Source organism: Notothenia rossii, assembly GCF_949606895.1.
Source record: "Notothenia rossii genome assembly, chromosome: 11".
Taxonomy (NCBI): Eukaryota; Metazoa; Chordata; class Actinopteri; order Perciformes; family Nototheniidae; genus Notothenia; species Notothenia rossii.
In genome coordinates, this window is record NC_136910.1 from 10,540,017 (window position 1) to 10,558,994 (window position 18,978).

General features: G+C 40.2%; 1 protein-coding gene across 2 annotated transcripts in view; it reads right to left on the reverse strand.

Annotated features, from left to right (window-relative positions):
• Positions 1–2,334: 2,334 nt before the first annotated feature.
• The window catches only part of svild (supervillin d), a 49,871-nt gene continuing 33,227 nt past the window's right edge, over positions 2,335–18,978 (reverse strand). The window contains exons 9-30 of one of the 2 annotated variants that reach the window (XM_079657619.1): positions 17,231–17,266; positions 16,313–16,460; positions 15,603–15,686; positions 15,246–15,332; positions 13,863–14,046; positions 13,572–13,744; positions 12,446–12,607; positions 12,105–12,241; positions 11,529–11,676; positions 10,972–11,117; positions 10,556–10,731; positions 10,228–10,363; positions 9,714–10,014; positions 9,268–9,422; positions 7,912–8,014; positions 7,503–7,710; positions 7,282–7,418; positions 6,112–6,267; positions 5,358–5,501; positions 4,614–4,726; positions 4,014–4,169; positions 2,335–3,670 (exon numbers count right to left, since the gene is read on the reverse strand). In XM_079657619.1, coding sequence (XP_079513745.1) covers positions 3,584–3,670; positions 4,014–4,169; positions 4,614–4,726; positions 5,358–5,501; positions 6,112–6,267; positions 7,282–7,418; positions 7,503–7,710; positions 7,912–8,014; positions 9,268–9,422; positions 9,714–10,014; positions 10,228–10,363; positions 10,556–10,731; positions 10,972–11,117; positions 11,529–11,676; positions 12,105–12,241; positions 12,446–12,607; positions 13,572–13,744; positions 13,863–14,046; positions 15,246–15,332; positions 15,603–15,686; positions 16,313–16,460; positions 17,231–17,266 — 3,177 coding nt within the window. In that variant the 3' untranslated portion in view covers positions 2,335–3,583. The remainder of the gene's footprint in view (positions 3,671–4,013; positions 4,170–4,613; positions 4,727–5,357; positions 5,502–6,111; positions 6,268–7,281; positions 7,419–7,502; positions 7,711–7,911; positions 8,015–9,267; positions 9,423–9,713; positions 10,015–10,227; positions 10,364–10,555; positions 10,732–10,971; positions 11,118–11,528; positions 11,677–12,104; positions 12,242–12,445; positions 12,608–13,571; positions 13,745–13,862; positions 14,047–15,245; positions 15,333–15,602; positions 15,687–16,312; positions 16,461–17,230; positions 17,267–18,978) is intronic. The other variant, XM_079657620.1, reaches the window with a different exon arrangement.

Consider the following 18,978-nt stretch of genomic DNA (forward strand, 5'->3'; position numbering starts at 1 on the left):
TCAGTCAAAATATATATCCTGATCAAAGCTCTTGACTATTTTCCCTTGCAGAGCTGCCCTTTCAGCTCCATCATCTCATATACAGCGTCCTCAAAATCATCTGCCTTGTATTAGCAGCTATATTGTTTGCATGTCAGCTGCATTGTGGGCTGCTGTGGCACCGTAGCCAGAAGGCAGAGCGACGCAGGTGATTAATGCTCGCCGGACTGAATAGATGATAAATAAACAAACCTGAGGAAGCGACGGCTGCCTCCTGCCATCTGTTGTGGAATTAACTCTGATGCTGCATGTTCGTCGGAACTAGGATCCATAAGGGATTGATGTAGAGCTAGTTTGCTTAAATATGAGTTTCTCCGTGGTGTGGTACTCACTGTGTGTTTACAGTAAGCCACTGGCCCTGGGTGAGTGATTCACAGATGTGCTCGAAAAAAGCAATGAGTCAGGCAGAGCATAACAGATGATCATCCTGCTTTTGACACAGTATTGGAGAGATTTTCAAAGACCTCCAGCAACACAAAATGATTATTTCAAGGAGATAGTTTAGTTTTTATCTTTTAGACTCTAATATTGATGTTCTACTCATCAATTATTGTTTATGTAGGGCCCAAGACTGCATGGATTTAAATTGAGAGCAGTAGAGTGTAAAGCCTGGACAGACAACGCCCTCTTGTGGTTAAATATAAACGGGCTGTCAATATATTAATTTTAACTTAATAAGCTTACAGGAAAGCATTACTTTTAATGGGCTTCTGGAGGTTAATCAAACATTTAATTAATACAACCCGCTTCCTCCCTCTCAACAAAGCAGCACAATTAATAGTTAGATATTGAGAGGACCAAGGTCATGTCTTTTAAAACTAACTTTTTGGAGGTAATTTGTTGAGGGTCTCAGAAACCTAGAGGGGAAGTCATTCTTTAATTAAAAGTAACACTGATTGAATATTTTAAGGCAAGACATGAATACTAACCCAGTTACTACTTTTCATTCATAGCCCAGGCCCCAGTGCTGTCTTCAGATGAATGAGCATTTACTTAGATAAACTGTTAAAGCGGCTATTCGTGGGTGATATGGGGTCATTATTTGTAACAAAACACAGGCAATATCACGCCATCTTTAGCTCTATTAAATGTTTCAGAATGTTTTAAGAAGTGTTTCTCCAGCCCAGAGCATTAATGATTTATAAATGTTATGATGTTGTACCCGGTTGTATGCTATGCTAACTACCCGTATGCTAACATTAGCGGCTAACAGTTAACGACTGGCTACTAGCTAGCTGTTAGCCAGCCGCTAACGTTCGCCTATTTCCGTCAGGAGCTGGTGGAAACTAAAAGCACATTACAGACAGAGTTTTGACTTACATTTAGTGAAGCAGAAGCAAACACGACTCCAAACGAATGCTATTGTTGCTCGGATCCACACCTGCTGGGTGTGTAAAAGTGAATTTTTTCCAACCTTTCTTTCACTTAATTGACCAAATAAACTGTTATCAAGTTGTTTTGTTTTAGCTTCGTTTCAGCTGGCCCCAAGTGCCCCAAGTGCCCCAAATGTATGGCAGGTTAAAGGTGTTTTTTCCTGGGGTATATAGGCTATTGGCAGAGTGCAGCTTCAGGTGCATTATGGCCAATTACTGGAGTGTTGGACAGTGGAATAGCAAAAATCTAAATGATCAAAATCATATTTGAGCGGAGTCGTCTTTACCAATTATTTAGAAGATTGAACATTATATTTCTCAGCAGATTCCACAATGTAATATTGTAAGGTTTATTTTATGAGTGAGACCTGTGTTCTTATCATGTACCTATTTCAGTTTGAAAGTCCGTAGTCCTAGTGTATTTGTGTGCCAGGTCTTTAATGATTTGTTTAGCATGATCTGCTTTAACTTCTGCTCTTCAAGCATCTAATGAAAAAAAAAAACAGCAATTTTCTCATTTTGAATATGCTGACTTAGTCTGACACATAGCCTACTGTATTTTTGTGTTAGTAGACTACTGTATGTCACTAAAGAATGTTTAGAAAAATAGTGGCTCTGTACTGTGATGCTTTACTGTTCCACTGAAACACAGGCCTTTCCATCTAAAACTGCACACAAATCTACTAAAACTAGGTGTCCATTATAATGTTTCTAATAATTATTTTTTACAACAAGTATTTTTGACTCGCATAGTAGGAAAAACACAGGTGTTACTAATAACCGTTAACAAGGAATCTGCCCTCTAAGCTATTATTAATTTAATTATTTACAGCTGTGTGTCACCTACTACGACATGTCTTAACTGAAAAGACCAACAGATTGTATTTGTTTGTGCTACTTAAAAAGACAATCCTAACAAAACCCTTTTTAAAAATACTTTATTTAAAAAGGGAACCTTGAGCATTAATATCTAATTTCCCTACCACCAATGTTTATTGTTATGTGCCATGAAATAAAAAAAGTGGCTTGGAAGCTTTCTCCACATGTAATGCAGATCTTACATGTCACAAAAAAATAACAATTTTTCTGAGAAAAATATTTTTTTGTGAACATCATGCAGAAATGTTCTAATTCAGACACTACAGTATTGGCAGTATGGTTTACACATAATATAATATATGACATCACATTTGCAGTATTCATTTGTGGTGTCAGCTACAGCTATAAAGGCAGTTTATACTGCATGGTACTCTCTCTTACATATCCACACACATAATACTTTTAAAGCTGCACATTTACACATTCAGACACACATAGAAAAACAGAAACATGTATAACAAGACAAACAGATTCAATTTGGTCCCTAACAAGCAGTTGATCAAAGGGCTGCCACCACTGGCACACAGGCAGTCATTCATGAGATCCAGGAAGTATTCAGTACCAAATGTTGGTTGAGTTTTAGTAATGCTTATGGTCTGTCGCATCAATGTGATCAATTTCAGTTCATTTCTTTTGTTTAAATTCTCAATGAGATTTGGAGTTTACTCATCTACATACGTACAAAAACAGAAAACTGAATATATATTTCTGTTTCAATTATACAAGTCAGGCGTATTGAATACAATCTTGGTTTTCAATCACCACGGTTCTTTCAAATGTTCACAAATCATAGGGATTGTTCTCTGAACTTCGATTTGTTTTGCTTTCTTTTGTTTGTCATCCTCTAAGTGAGGACATTTTGATGAACAATTTGATCCCATTACACAGAGCTGCCTTTCTCTTTGAAATAGGAAAATCAATGAATAACTCCCTCAGTTTTATAACAATAGGCAAACACATTCTTACATGAAAATCCACACCTTCTAGTGTAAAATATAAAACACACTCCTTTATAGTATATTACATATTTATAATGCAAGGGTAACTATTTTTACCATACAAGGAAAACATCTTGCCATCAAAAAGATTAACAATTGCACATAATGATCGGCTAAAATATTTTAGTGACACAAGAAAACATGGCATTGGTATTAAAAATAGATCAACATTTGAACTAAATTGTACATTTGCTTTTCTATATCCTTTACAAAATGAGGACATCATTTTTTTCTTGGAATAAAAAAAAGATGGAAAAGCTTCTGAGAGAATGAAAAAAACAGGCAGCGAGTGTTTTAAAACAGGCCCTTGCTTTTCTTCAGATTCTTTTGCTTCCAGTTTGGCAGAGCGTTGAACTCAACTCGACTCATTTCAAGAAGTGTCTGCAAAACATCAGAGTGAGAGGACAAAGATTACACAAGGCCTTATATAATAATAAATCATATGTTTGTCTAGGTGGGCCAAGTGCTTTTTCCTGTATGCATCTTTCTGTATCCTCAACATATTTGGCATTTCAAATCTGTAATTTGCTGCATTATAGAAATATGACACGAGACTGACTAATCATTATTTTCAACATTTAAGCTATTTGATTGGCTCTTCTTTCCTGTTGCAAAACTCTCATACGAAGAATATCTATGTATTCGGCTTATAAATAATCTGATCTAACAATATATCAACTTTGAGCTATTTAAAATCCTATCTGAGATCAGCTAAGTGCCCTACCTTGAAGTCCTGGTCGGACAGGTAGTCCTCCAGGCGCAGAGGGTCCACTCCCTCTGGGAGCTGCTTCCCTGTCAGCTCCTCGATGGAGTACTGCTGCTTACTGAGGCGAGACAGCGCCTCCTTTACCAACATCACCTTGTTCTTGGAGCCCTCAGTCTGCAAACACATATCATTAAAAACAGGTAAATAAATGCAAAGAAATAGAGCCATTCCTCTTTGTGTGTAAGCTAGGGTTTACATCCTAAAAAACTGGTTTAAAAAATATCAAAATGTCTCCAAATTGATAATTGCAGCAAGAAAGAATCAACGTTACATTACATTTCTTCAACTTTTTATTTAAAAATGATGTGATTTTAGAATAAAACACTTTATATAAAAAGGGTTTAACAAAGGCAGCAAAAGAGAACAGGCAAGTCATTTGGCAGATAAAGACCCCATTCAGAAATAGTTTGGGGCCGGCACTTTGACAAAACAGATCTTGTTGAGTGAGATGATTTGGATTCTTTCGTCAACTACATGAAGCTCAAGCAACTGTGATAGCCCCACTCACGTAGTAAAACATCAGAAATCAAAATGTAATGTGTATCAAAAGTAACCCACCTTTGAAGTGATCGTGGTGTCCTTCTCCCAGTATGGGAAGATGTTGGTGAAGGTGAGAGGTTCACAGCCTGCTAGGACCAGATAAGCCTGAGGGGGGCGTCGAGGGTTCTTCTCTGTAAATCATACCACATTGTAGAAGATGAGTAAAACATGCTTTACATTTCATAATTCATATACTGTATTGGGACAATAGCATTCTTTTTTGAGAGTGCTTAGGGAAGTGTTTGGCTGCTAAACATGTCCTGATCAATTACTGTAGATCCAGGCTATGTTCGAAATCTCATGCTAACATAATGCATACATATTAACGATTAGTTATGCCATCACGAGCAGACTGTTTTATAGCACTTAATTGAATATTTTCCAGGATTAGAAGGCGATTAGTATTAGTTATTAATCTACTTTCTATTGTGCATTATATGTCTAGCTCCTGCCTTTATTACTCTTAAATAAACCCTAACGTCTCGCTGTCATTACTATAGTATTTATCTTATCAAACAGGTCATCATTTTCCCTGGCAGTCCTCCATTGGATAGTCTGAAGACCCACAATGCAATATGGGGGCAGGTCAGTATGTCCATTAACCTACTATTGCGTACTTCGAAGTTCGTAGATCTACTTTACATCCAAGCATTTATCCAATACAAAACATGTTCATACCTATAACTGTTGGTAGTATGTTAGTATGTGATTTCAAACAGACCCCAGACATTTTAGCCACAGTGGATGTATGTGACCTCTGACCTTTGCAGTACTGCAGCACAGTCTCCATGGCACACTTCCTCTCACTGTTCCAGCGCATCTTGGCAGAGCCGGTGCACTGAGTGTCATCAGGCTGCCAGCCCTGCCACAGGTAAACCTCCATTCGGTTATCCAGCAGGAACAGGGCTGGAGAGGTGAGGCAGAGCAAGGACATGAACACCCAGCAGCAGGAGGAGGCACTACAGTCCAGGTATTGTTAGGCTGACAGTAACAGTAAACTCATCCATCTGTGAAAGGCTTTTTCCAAACCAGCGTCTTATTGTGTCGTGTTCAAGGTTCAAACAGGGAACATTGAGTAACTGAGTTGTTTTGTGATTTTAGTTTTGTCCTTCCTTATGTGAAAAGAAACCTGCCAAGAACCTCTTTTAACAGAATTTCTGATTCACATGAAAAGGTGACTAACAAGAACAGAATACACGCTGTATTTTTCATGATCAATCTCAAAAACACAAATAACAATTCATTTAACTAAATGACTCATTCAAGCCACTGATAACTAAGCTAACAAAGATAAGTATTCATTAGTAAATATATACAGTTGCTGGTTGATACATTTAGTTAAGTTTTCCTCTTTTTCAGGCAAGGACAGAGACATTTTACAGATTGTACAGACCATTAAACTGTTAGAATTTAACAGACTGCAACTGGCTATTTCACCTTTTTTTAGGATACCATATAGGACAAATTATCAACACCTAATTCACTGGATTATAACATTGTTACGGGTGTTTGGTACCTGGCTGATGTGCAGAGTAGAGGTTCTCCTGCAGGAAGGGCATCGCCATGACACCCTCCGACACCCTGGCTGGATACAGACGCTCCTCCCCTTCGAACACCCCGGAGCTGGCGCTGAGGCGGAACAGACGCGGTGTGTAGTTGTACTTCCCTGGATCTGGAGGAACACACACACACACACACACACACACACACACGTCTCATCACATCAGCTCACACGCTGAACACAAGCTGTGCTCTTATTTCTGCTGGTAAGTTACTACATGGTTTTTCCCCCACTTGGGATACTTTTGGCCTACTTAAATGTTCAATCATTTGGGCAGCATTGATGCATATTTCATACAATTTGTAAGTATGTTTTTTTCTCCTGAATTGATATCTTTAACATCAGCCTCAATAAGTCAACATTAAATAATGCAGCCAAAATACAGAAACTCAGGCCCTTAGGGACAACAATTTCCCTATCAAAATCCATTAACAATTCAATAAAATATTTTTGATCCCATGGCAATTAGAGCATTTAATTAAAAATATATATAAAAAGGATATCAGATATTTAATCTAGGGCCCTGGCTAACATTTTTCAACCAGATTGTGCCATTGTCTCATGTGTGTCCTTAGTGGAAAATAAATGTTATTTTCCTGATTTCCACTAGGGGGGGGATTGGTGCTGTATTATGTTTTAGATGACATGCATCAACATCAATGTTGTTGCTAATCTTTGACATATCCCAGACTGTGAAAACAAGTCTAAACTTTAAGTATACATTCAATCCTTGTTTGTTTTACAAATTGCTATATAAAAAGAACTACAATTCTGAAAACGAATATTAGTATTTATTATCAGAGATTATTTTGGCACTGGAAAACAATATAAATATTCGTTGTAATTGGTATTCTTTTGACATGTTCAGCCTCTAAACATTACATTACATGTTAGACGCTTTTATCCAAAGCGACTTACATACTTAATACTGTGGGCAATCCCCACAGGAGCAATTTGGGGTGAAGTGTCTAACCCAGGGACACAACGACATGCTGACTGAAGTGGGGTTTGAACCTGAGATCCGAACACCAACGCACAATCCACTGCACCACACGCCTCTAAAGATATGAGAGCTGCTTTTAACAAAGTAAGGCACAAGGCATAGTATGCAATGTGAGGTCGCACCTTGCAGCATGCAGTCGTAGGCCTTCTTGTCCAGCGGGCCCAGAGCCTTCACAAACTCTGTGGGTTCAGACCCTTCCTCCACCTCCTCCACCTCCACACTGCTGCTGCTGCTGCTCAGACCTAACTCTGAGGGACACCTTGAAGACACCAACACAGAAACAATGTCAGTCCACATATGCTCGTCCACTAAACATATGAATGTCCATCTGCTCGCTCCTTACCTCTGGGTGAGTTTGTCTGCAGCTCTTTTGGCCACCTGCCTGGCTCCAGCATGTGCTTTGCAGCCGTGCCACAAGAAGAGAACGGCTGTCTGAGCGTTCAGAAGCACCAGGCTGGCACGAGAGCGCAGACTGGCACGCTGGCAATCCACCTCCACCAGCGACGCCTCCACCTCCGCCTCTCCACGGACACAGAACAACTTCCAGCCGCCTGCAGAGACGCACCACAGATAAAAGCATAATGCCACATTATTCACTGTTTTTATTTGACAAAACGTTTTCGTCCCAAGCCACCATTTGGCAACACTGAGTTTGATACAGTATTGTATGCAGTGATCCAAAGCCTATAAGTACATTGGCTGGAATATAGGGCAACACTAAAAATAAATAAAAATAATGTATATTTTTGTACCTGTGTTGTTGGCACTGTTTTCTCTACTGCCCTTGTGGATGATCAAACCTCCCTTGAAGAGCTGGAGGAAGCACGGAGGCTCTTTCCCTGCACTCACCAACACCTGGTGAGCAAATAAGACAAAAACACACTTTTATATATATACAGATTATATCCAACATTCATGTGTTCATATTCTGTTAATAAAAGGCCTGATGATAATCTTATTGACGATACATGAACATAACCCTGATCATTTTTACTGACCTCAATGTGTTTAAATGTGTAAAATGTATATGTGCGTGTGCGTGTGTGCGTGTGCGTGTGCGTGTGCGTGTGCGTGTGTGTAAGGAAGAATGTTACCAACAGAATAAACAGCTTGGTATACCTCCCATAATAAGACTTGGGCACAGACCTTTTTGCTTACAGGGCACAAGACTCAACTCATCGTTTTGATTATTGGGTTTTATTTCCTTATGTTTTATTTATTTGGATATTTTGTAAAAGTCTTTCCCTAATTATTAAGATTTTGAAGTTTATTGTTTTTGAAAAGCTGTACTTTCATTTTCATTCAACTTTTTTTTTTTAAAGGTCCCATGAAGGTTTTTCTGCATGTAAACGGTCTGCAGAGTCACAAACCCTCAAAGTACACCCTGTAGCTAGCGAGTAACACTAACACAGAAAAGACCTGTCTATGCTGCCCCAGAACACCTCGTTGGAGATTTTTCTTTTTCCATTTTTTTCCTTTCGGGAACCAAGTGACGTAACGACGACCCAATGGACCAGTCCGTAGAGCTCCTCTCACACACACACACTCTCAGCACTCTCTCAGCGGAGAAACTGTGACGTGCTGGGCGGGGGTGGTGCTAGTGGAGCCTCGCAGTGGCGAAACTGTGGCTAACGCCATTGTAACACATAATCACTGATGTTCAGCTGTAACGGTGGTGGACTCATCAGAACAGAGTGGGCGAGCTGACCAATTACAGCACAGTGGGCTCATAGGGAGGGGGGGGCAGGAGCTCCAACAAGCCGTGTAGGACAGAGTGAATACACATACTATAACGAGATGCTGTATGAGAAACCAATTTGATTTTGGAACATTGAACAATGTAAATCTATTCTAGTAGACCTCAATGGAATTATGATCGGTAGAAATGGCCATGACATGGGACCTTTAAATCATTTTATATGTGGCATAAAATGGTCTTAAATGCATTAAATGTTGTTTATCACAACTATTTCTTAAACAATGTACCGTCCAGTAGAAGTTTTAATCATGACAGTACTAGAAAAACTTAGAGTCCTAATCGGAAACTTAACATGAAAAAGAGAATAGATTTGATTGGATGTGTGTGGCTGTGATGAACTGATACCCACTTGTGATCCTCTGTGGCTCCCCAGCTCCACCGTCATCAGAGCCGAGGTCCCCTTCTCACTGACGCTGGACTTACTGCCTTGCCAGAAAAAACAAGCTGTCCTCTCTCTCCCAGGAGTGCCGGCACTCAGCTCCCCGGGCTTCTGTCGCTTACCCACTGTGAAAACCGGACAAGTGGATAAATGAAGGACTTCTGCTTTCACTTCTGGACAGCTGTAACCCTAAAATGTAACACTATACCCCCTTCATCTGTCAAACATTGTTAACCACACTTACATTTGCCTCACAGATGTGTTTCTCCCCAGTTGCAATCCATTAAAACTAACGAGTGAAGTCGGGCAGATACTAATGCCATTAATCTTCTCCAAGGTCTTACCACTTTGTCATGATATTTAAACCTCCACTGTTTATTCTTCAGGCTACCTCTGTGCCAAAACACATGACTCACCGAGAGTGGTGATGGAGTATTTCCAGCGGATGATGTAGGTGTCGCCTTCGTGCAGTTGGCCCAGGCTCTCTTCAGGCAGCTCCTCCTCGCCGTGCTCTTTGATGTGCCAGGAATCTACAGCTATTGTAGCCAACTCCGCCTGCCTCCCGTCGTCCGCTCTCACCAGGCCGCGGCCCCGCTGCACGTTCACCCCCTCCAGGAGGGACTTCACCGAGGCCGGCTCATTGTCCAGCAGGGCCTTGGCGTCACATGGCTGCAGCTCCAGGTCAAGAGTGGGGCGGTCAATGGAGTGGACTGGGCTCTGAGAAGACAACACAAAGTTTCAGTAAGTTTAAATGTGTTACTTTGGTCAGGATGTTCATGAATAAATGGCATTAGAAGCAGGGTTTGTTCTAAATTCCTTTATTAGTAATCCAAAAAGTGTATGAAAGCCTTTACGGATTCATGTAAAACACAAACACTGAGTCATTGCTAATTCCAAAAATGAACACATCCTGAGTCTAATCTCGTCTACCTTGATTTCCTCTGCTTGAGCAGCTTCCTCCTTCTTCCTCTCGGCCCAGTCCAGGAACTTCTCTTTGAACAGCGACGTCTCATTGTGCTCCGACAGCCGGCCAAACAGAGCCCAGCTGGGGCGACCCTCCCCCTGCCTGGAAATCAAATATACAAGAAAAATAAATAAATCCTGTGTACAACTGTACCGGCAAAATGAAACCACTAGGGGCTACAATAACACAACCAGTAGTCTAACTAACCTTCTGCATGCAAAAAGTGCAACACTGTTATTTTACAAATGTGTAACGAAGCATTAAAAAGTGGTAGTATTAACACGTGATACTCACTGAGGCACATCTGTATTCAAGCAGGAGGCGTCTAAAGGGTTAACTCTGCAGCTGCTGTAGTCGTAGCTGCCGCTGTAAAGCTGTTTGCCCAGTTTCACAGCAACTTTCCTGTCACCCAAGGGCACATCTTTCCCGTGCCACACGTACACTTCACTGCCAAAATCAAACACCAAGACCTGTTGTAGGGCGTTGGCAGCGGGGGGAGGGGGAAGATTGATTGCAGTTGTTACAACATGCAAAACAAACACTGTGTAGTGAAATGTCTGTCTGGACTATTATGGACTCTTTGTAAAGACATAATAATGTCACTTTTCATACTTTCTATGCCAGTCTAACTCTTTTTCAGGCTTAAAATCGATCAAAATAGTTAGTTACATAAATATGGTCATTATTCCTCTATATAGTAGCAGTCTCACCTCTTTGGAGTCGAGCAGGGAGACACTCGGGATGGAGGCCCAGGCTTCTTCATGAGGAACCAGTTTGTCTCCCAGGAGTCGGTACACCCCGTTAGAGTCCAACACTCCAGTCTCATACAGCTCGTCCTCCTCTGGCTCCCCCGCTCCTATAACACACACAGAACAAAAAGCAGGGTAAGCACGTGTGTTCTTAAGGGAAAAAAACGATCTAATGTTTTACTTTACCTTTTAAATATCCTAAGATGTTTTTTATAGCCCTTTTCTCTGAATCAAAACGGTAAAAGGTAATGTGTTACAACTGTGAAGATTAAGTATGAACCCTAGAGGAAGTGCAATTTTTACAAACAATGCAAAACAAAGACGTCTGATAGTCAAATTAGTTTCTTTGTGGAATGGTTTTGAAGGGGAACCGAAAATGTGAAATACACCCAGTAGGTTTAAAAGAAATATATGTAAAAATAAGATGAATAATGAATATAAAGTATTATTTTTGTTGTACTTTTGGGTAATTATAGCATAGATATATTTGATTCTGTTTCTTGAATATGTGTAAGAACCTCTGTACGGGGTCTGTCCTCCCAGCAGGGTCCAGAACTCTTTGGCCCATCTAGTGTCCGTGTTGATGCCCTCCTCCAGCACCGTCACCTGGGAGGCTTTACACCCCATGTCCCTCTTCGCCTGAACGAACGCTGCCATGTCCGACGCCTGGTCACAGAAAACATATGGTACAGTACATGTCACGCCTATATTTGAGGCATTCATCCTTTTTACTTTAAAATCAACTTTATTTTAATGGATTTGTTTGCAGTGAATTTAGGTTTTCCTTTTTTGTTGCTTGATTCCAACAAATTGAAAACAAATCTGTGAATTTTCCAATAGACATTTGACTACAGAATAATCACAAGCTTTAAAAAGTTCACATGAGTTTGGAACAATCCAGACATCTACCAATGAATATAATTATTGTAGCCTATTCTTTATGTGTAACTAGGAAGAAGTGTTGAGTTTAAAAAGAATGAATAGATTGATTTATGATTTGACGTCAATGTGAAAATGAAGCTTCAAAACTATTCTGTACAGTCAACAATTATCAAAATGTTTAAATCCAAAGCAGGTTCTTCATTCCTCTCTACCTTGGCTTTCTCTATGACGTTGGCAAACTCTCCACTCCACATGTAACATTGTTTTGGCGTGATGAGGAGGAAGCAGTCTCCGCTGTTCAGAGAGTGGGATGTGGGCTCCACCAGACGCACCTGGATGTGCCTCCGACCTGCAGACATGATAAAGCATTTGATACTTTGACTTCAGCAGTTTCAATCTGAAATGGTATTGAGCATCCTTTTGTTGTGGTTTATTAACTGAACATCATTAAGAGATAACACAAGAAGCCCTTGATACTAAAGATCCCCATACCTGACACATCCATTCAACACATGCTTACAGAAAACACAGTTCACCTTCTTGAGTTTCTGACCTTTGATGCGAATGAGCATGAGCTTGTTGAAAGGCAGCGTGCTGTTGTTGGTCACAACATCGGTGGACTTCACACTTCGCAGGTTGATCTTGCGAAAGTTCTCTTTGCTGGCGAGACCCGCCAAGGCCACATCAGCGAGATTTGATTTGGAGTGCTTTGCCACTTTAAAAAGGGAGAAGAAAAGGATCAGGGACATTAGAAATGAACACAGTTGAGTTGACACACTTGAACGTACAGTAGGTATTCCCTGATCTACTCTGCCATCTCTCTCATTATAACAAATAAAGACCAAGATCAGATTTATATCATAGATCGTAAGAGACATTTTCAAATGTCTGCTTTGTGTGAGCTATACTTAGCGGGCTACACACGTCTGCAGATCTTACTTCCTTTTCTATCTCTGTGAAAACGTCACTGAGGTCAGAGTAGTCCGTGAAAACTATTCAAAAAAAGGAATTGAATATATGCATTAGATAAGTATGTACAACTGCTTGCACTTTCAGAACAGCTTCAGTCATAGAGTGAGGCTTATTGGCCTGTCATTTCAACTTTAGCTTTCATGCAATGCGTTTACGGATAATAAACTAATTAAACGGAAGTGCACATTTTATGTGTAGACTGCTGGACAGGAGATGAAGTTATTCATTCATGTTCTGTATTAAAAATGTGTCTTAATTAATGTCTGACAAATATGTAGCCACTGCAACGTTACTTTTGGGGTCATAAAGGTTAATATTGCCCTTTGTAAGCAAAATAATAAGTACAAAACAACAAAAAACAAAAAACAACCAATTATAAACAAAAGTAAATGTCAATGTTTTGTGGGAAATGTAATTTGTTTTATATTTGTTGGGCTATTATGAGATTCCATACCGGTATTGCAATTGTAATCTCTTATAAGGATACGTTTCATACACCAGTAGAGCACACTGCGACCCACAGAAACCCCTAAAGGCCACTGTGACCGTGTCAGTTTATCATGAACAACACAACATATCTTTAGAGAGGCATAATACCAAACTGTTTTATTGTAGATTAAACATTTGTTCTTGAAAGCTCTTGCCATATAAGAGACTTTTTCCTAGCTAAACTGAGAATATCACTTTAGTCAGTTTAGTAGTCTTACTCCTCTCCACTTGGATCCTCTTGGTCTCCAGGGAGGCGACGTTGAGCCTCTGCTCGGTGTAGACCTGTCGGATGTCGTTGCGAGCAGCGAGGGCCCGCAGAGGGTTCCTGGAACCCTGGTTCCTCCTTGGAGGGCGGACCGCTCTCTTGTGTTCCGTTACGGCTGACGTGAGCCTGAGAACATACAAACACAGCACAGTGGTCAGTTTTGATGTAAGCCACCTGCCTGAGAAGAAAAAAAGGGACTCATAAGTCATTTAAATGGTCAAACATATTATTATTGTACACTAACTTTGGTGTATTGGTATGGATCTGGCTGAAGTCCTCCTCTGTTAAAACCATACTTGAATCATGGAGCGATGTCGGTGAGACAGTTTTGTAAAAGTTGCCGAATGTCTCGTCATCGTCCAGAGTCATCACTTCTTTCTCCGTCTCTGCCGTCACCTCGACTGTGGATATCTTGTTTTTGCTCACACCTGACCGCCCACCATGGAAGGAAAGAAAGAGAATAGAAAATGAAGTGTTATACAGATATGTTCTCTTGCTAATGATTTTAGGGAACACATTTGTGACCTGCTCTATCGAAATCAGTCGCCTTGACCCGAAGACACATTTTGAGTTGTGTACACTGCTGGAAAGAGGAGATTCCTAGCTTTCTAATGATATCAGGATTGTTTTTGTACTCCAAATATTAAGCGAAATATGTCACATTATATAATGAGTGTCACCGAGTCATCATTTTGAGAAAAAGGCCTTCAAAGTTTTCTCTTCTCTGGAATCCATCGATCTGATTGGTTAATAGCAAATGATCAAAATACTACGGAGGGAAGATATTTTCGTTTGGATTACTGGTCTGGGGGAAGCTCGCGAGTGTGTGTGTGTGTGTGTGTGTGTGTGTGTGTGTGTGTGTGTGTGTGTGTGTGTGTGTGTGTGTGTGTGTGTGTGTGTGTATACGTGTGTGTGTATACGTGTGTGTGTTTGTGTATTTTTGCGTTTGTGTGTATTGCGTTTGTTTGCTGGGGAAAACCCTCACGAGAAACAACGGCTGTTGTTATGCCTGCTGTGACGTCAAGTTACTCCGTTCTCCGCTTGTAATTATGCCGTTACAAGCTTCAAAGTTGTATTTATCATCTGAATTTGCCGAAACAAGTTTAATATTCTGAAAGTCAAGATTTTGTTTAATTGAAATCAGATGAAAACAAACAGTAACGGACCCTGCCGTGTTATCTATGATTACTATACGCCTTACATTCATAATGTCAGCCGGAGGGAGGGGGGGGCGGCGCTGCGGAAGAGCAGATTGCCTGTCATCTTCCCCTTACAAGCTTAAAGAATGTATTTATCGTGTGAGTTTGGAAATAATCGTTTCATTTTCTGAAAGCCAAGACTTTGTTTGTTTAAAATCAAACAAAATACCCGAACCCCGGAAAAATAGGTTTTTACGTAAATCCACGTTTATTTTGAAATCAGCCGTTGCGACTTCCGACTGATTTCGATAGAGCGGGTCACATATGCACAAAATGTGTTGGATATCCTGTATCAGTAAAGGAGAGTTTAGATTGAAATTAAACAAATATGGAATAACAAAGTTGTTTACCTACGTGTACAATAGATCCCCAATAACACAATGTGTGATAAACCATCATCTCATATGGAAGAAACAGGGGGAACGTACCTTTACTGTGTAGCTTGTCGAGGAAAGACTCCAGCTTGTCGAGCCTTTTGTCTCCTTCCACCTTGACATCTGTTCTACTGGAGATTTCTGTTCAGCAAAAAAGCAACAAAGGCTGAATATACTCAGTATTACAATTCAACATCAATCTTTGGAATTCATATATTTGTATAAAAGGCATCAAATTCTGTTAGAACTAATACCAACATTTACATTTGTTCCGTGTCATCTGCACCTTATGACACAAATGACCATGACTATAATTATATGTTAAATATTCAGACCATCTGCTGCCCTAACAGACGCATCGGGTTAATGACTTCCCTGATTAACTAAATGATCACACACTGACTGACTGACCTTCAAGCGGCTTGACAGGCGTGGCGTTGCACTTCTTGAGGGCAATAAGAGGCGACTCATCCTTTCCGGTGTCTGTCACAAGACCTGGAGGAAGACCAAGGTGGGAATTAGGGCTGCAATAACAGCATATTTACATTATTAATGAAGTGTCAAATATTTTCTTGATTTATTGTGAGTCTAAAATAGCCAGAACATAATAACAAATGCACAGTAATATTCTAACAGTTTCAAAGATATATATTTGGTGAATATATGAGAAAGACAAGCGTCAAATGATCCCATTAGATTAACTCAGATATTTTTATTTAAAAGGACATTTTGCCATATAATAGAAAATAAATTGACTCATCATTTTCATGTTATTGGGTCCAACACATCTAATTAGAAATATATCCTATTATATTATAGCCCCGACTCGCTGCAAAATTGGTATACAGTATATGCTTTTTTTAGGGGGCTGTTTGCCATTCTTCTTCTAAAAAAAATCACATTGTTTAATTAGCTGACTTTTCTGAGGAGGTTATGTCAACTTTCAATTGTCTTTTTGTACGTGTGTAACATAAAAAAAACAATATTGTTAAGCCAACTGTAAAGACACCTGAAAGAATGCAGAGGTCACAGAGAGTTTGCACGATTGGCCCGGCCTCCCGCAGTAGAACAATAAGCACGCTCTCATCTCACCACACTGAGTAAACACACACTGCACTCACCTCTCTTGGCCATGCGTCCAGCCACAGTGAACTGGACCGAGTCGTTGGCTGCTCCTTTGCCTCGGCTCTTCCACTGCTCCTCTTTGTCTCTCAGCACCTTCATCCTGTCTGCCAGCGACACCTTGGGCCCCAAATCCACACTGGATTTCTGTTGGAACATTTATTCAAATACAACTTTAGATTCAGCATGAAGACTTGAGATCATTACTGTCCATCCATTTCACACATGAACAGACAGTTATGAAGACACAGTGGAATCATCATGAATAAGCAAGCCGGCTTGCATGAGGATAGGCGGAGTAAGAGAGTGAAGCCACCAGAAGTGAATTTAAGGGCGAATTATGACAGATCCCAACCTTATTTCTGTGGGAGTGTGGCTTCTGCCAAAAACAACTACCCCCAAAAGGTCTTACTGTGTTATTCCATACTTGATTTTATGCAAAGAAAACATGAAGAATGTGGAGTCCAGAAAATAAAACACCAAAAAGTGTCCAGAAGCCTTCAAATTGCTGCTATGCATTAGAGCTTTCCTTATGTGATTTACTCCTGCTGCCATTTTTGCACCTGAACTCCATCATTAAAACTGAGTTAGCAGCGTTTTTACTGCACTTCTGATCCCGCTGGAGCCCTGAGCTGTTTTATAGTAATTAATGATATTCCACTCTGAAATATCTGAAGCGTTTTATGGCCCTGCTTCAGCTTTTTACTGGCTGCCACCCCATACTCCTTCTCTAATAATGAGCAATCCACTGCATGGGATGTAGCATGAGTTCACATCATTTCTACAGATAATACAAACAGGAAAAAAAAGGAAGGACAAACGCACAGAAAATAAATTCCAAGCAGATAATCAGCATTAGGCAAAGTGATAATACAAAGTGGTCGGTGATTGTATGTATTTCTGAGTCTTTGAAGTACTTTTGCCTGTCTGGTTTCACAGCTGGGACGTTTTTTCTGCAGGAGAAGAAAGTAAATGACAAACAAATGATCAGGATTACCACAACTCAACATCTTGTTACAGTCATAGAGGAATTTCTTTTGAGGGTGAAAGATGATCCGTGTGAACTGCTGACTGTCATTCTGTGTTTCACAGCATCATGAGCACGGTAAGCTCTGAGGAGTCAACTTTAAACAGTCACAGATGTCAGCAGCTTCAGAGTTTAAAAAGACGTTAAAGTGGTGAACTGCTGCCACACTGATGTCATTACAATGTTGTTGATGTAAAATTATAGGCGGCACGAAAAATGTCTACTCGTGATCAGCAGTCTAACCAACTTTAAACGTTGTTTCTCTAAGTTAACCTCCGGACCTGTATTCGTTGTCTACAAGATAAATGTGTACAAATCATTATCATAATAACTTCTGCATGAAAATAAAATAAATAGACTATAGCTTCATTTTGTAGGATTGTTTACTTACACATTTCATGATTTTTGGCAACAGCTGACCAGAACTTCTAGTTGTATTAGGAGCTAAAAGGTAAATGGCTAAAAACTGAAAGTTCAAAGATGACTCTCGCCCAAAGATTGATTGCATACATTATAAACACATTAGAGTTTGTTATATCCAAAGGCTAATTTGAGTTAATGATTTATTCAATGTAGACCGCTACCATCTATTATATTTAAGTAAAATATATATATACACAAGCATCAGCCACTTTTGCATGATGTTTATAATTCATATACAGAGTCTTTCCTAAAAAAACGACTGTGACAGGAGGTTCAAACGTTTACTCCTCACACTGTCATCCTGTGTCTAACAATACATGTTATCTGTTGACAAGTCCCTCAGCAAGACTCTTCATCCATGCTTAACCAAATCATTGTTGACATCCTGGCAAGGAAGGAGGTGGAAATTAAACTGCCATTTAGCTAAAATATTGAATAAGAAGTCTGAGTAATGCAATGTGCCATTTGTCCTGACTTAATGTGACACAGGCTACAATATTTACGAAGGCATGTGGTAACAATGGAAAAACACAAGTTTCCCTCACACATCTTCCACACAATCAAAACACATAACAACCTCTCCCCTCCCCCTTTCTCTTTTTCTGTTGCTCTCACACAGCAGTGCACACACACACTTTGTACTTTAATGTCAAACATGTTGCATGGCCTGGTCAAATATTAGCGTGGCACTAGAGAAAAGTTCAAAGAAATGCATTTAATCACACTGGCATGCACACACAGACGACACACTGGGGCCGAACATCAAAGTGAACTCAAGCTGACTTTATCAAATGAAGCAATATGACATATAGAGCCTTTCCTGCACACTTTTATAGGAAAATCCTGTTTTTTGTACCTTTAAACTATTACTGCTCAGAAATGGCACTCTTAATTTAGTGCACATTCAGTCTTTTAGTACAGCACTAGGGCACATGAACGACGATGCCCGTTATCTCACGCAGTCTTTAAGCGTTCTCAGTGCAGCCAGCAGCCCATCTCTGGAGTGGATCAGAGAGGGGAAATACATTGGCCTGACAGGACCCTGGAGGGAAGGGGAGGAGAGGAAAGGCCCAGGGCCTCAAAGCCCCCACAGGAAACCATTTTTCTCAGCCCTGCCTTGCTGTGCAGTGCAGCCAGCACCTCAACACAAACCACTGACACAGATATGGACCAACTGAGGGCCAGCAGACCACATTCAAGTACCCAAAAAGCAAG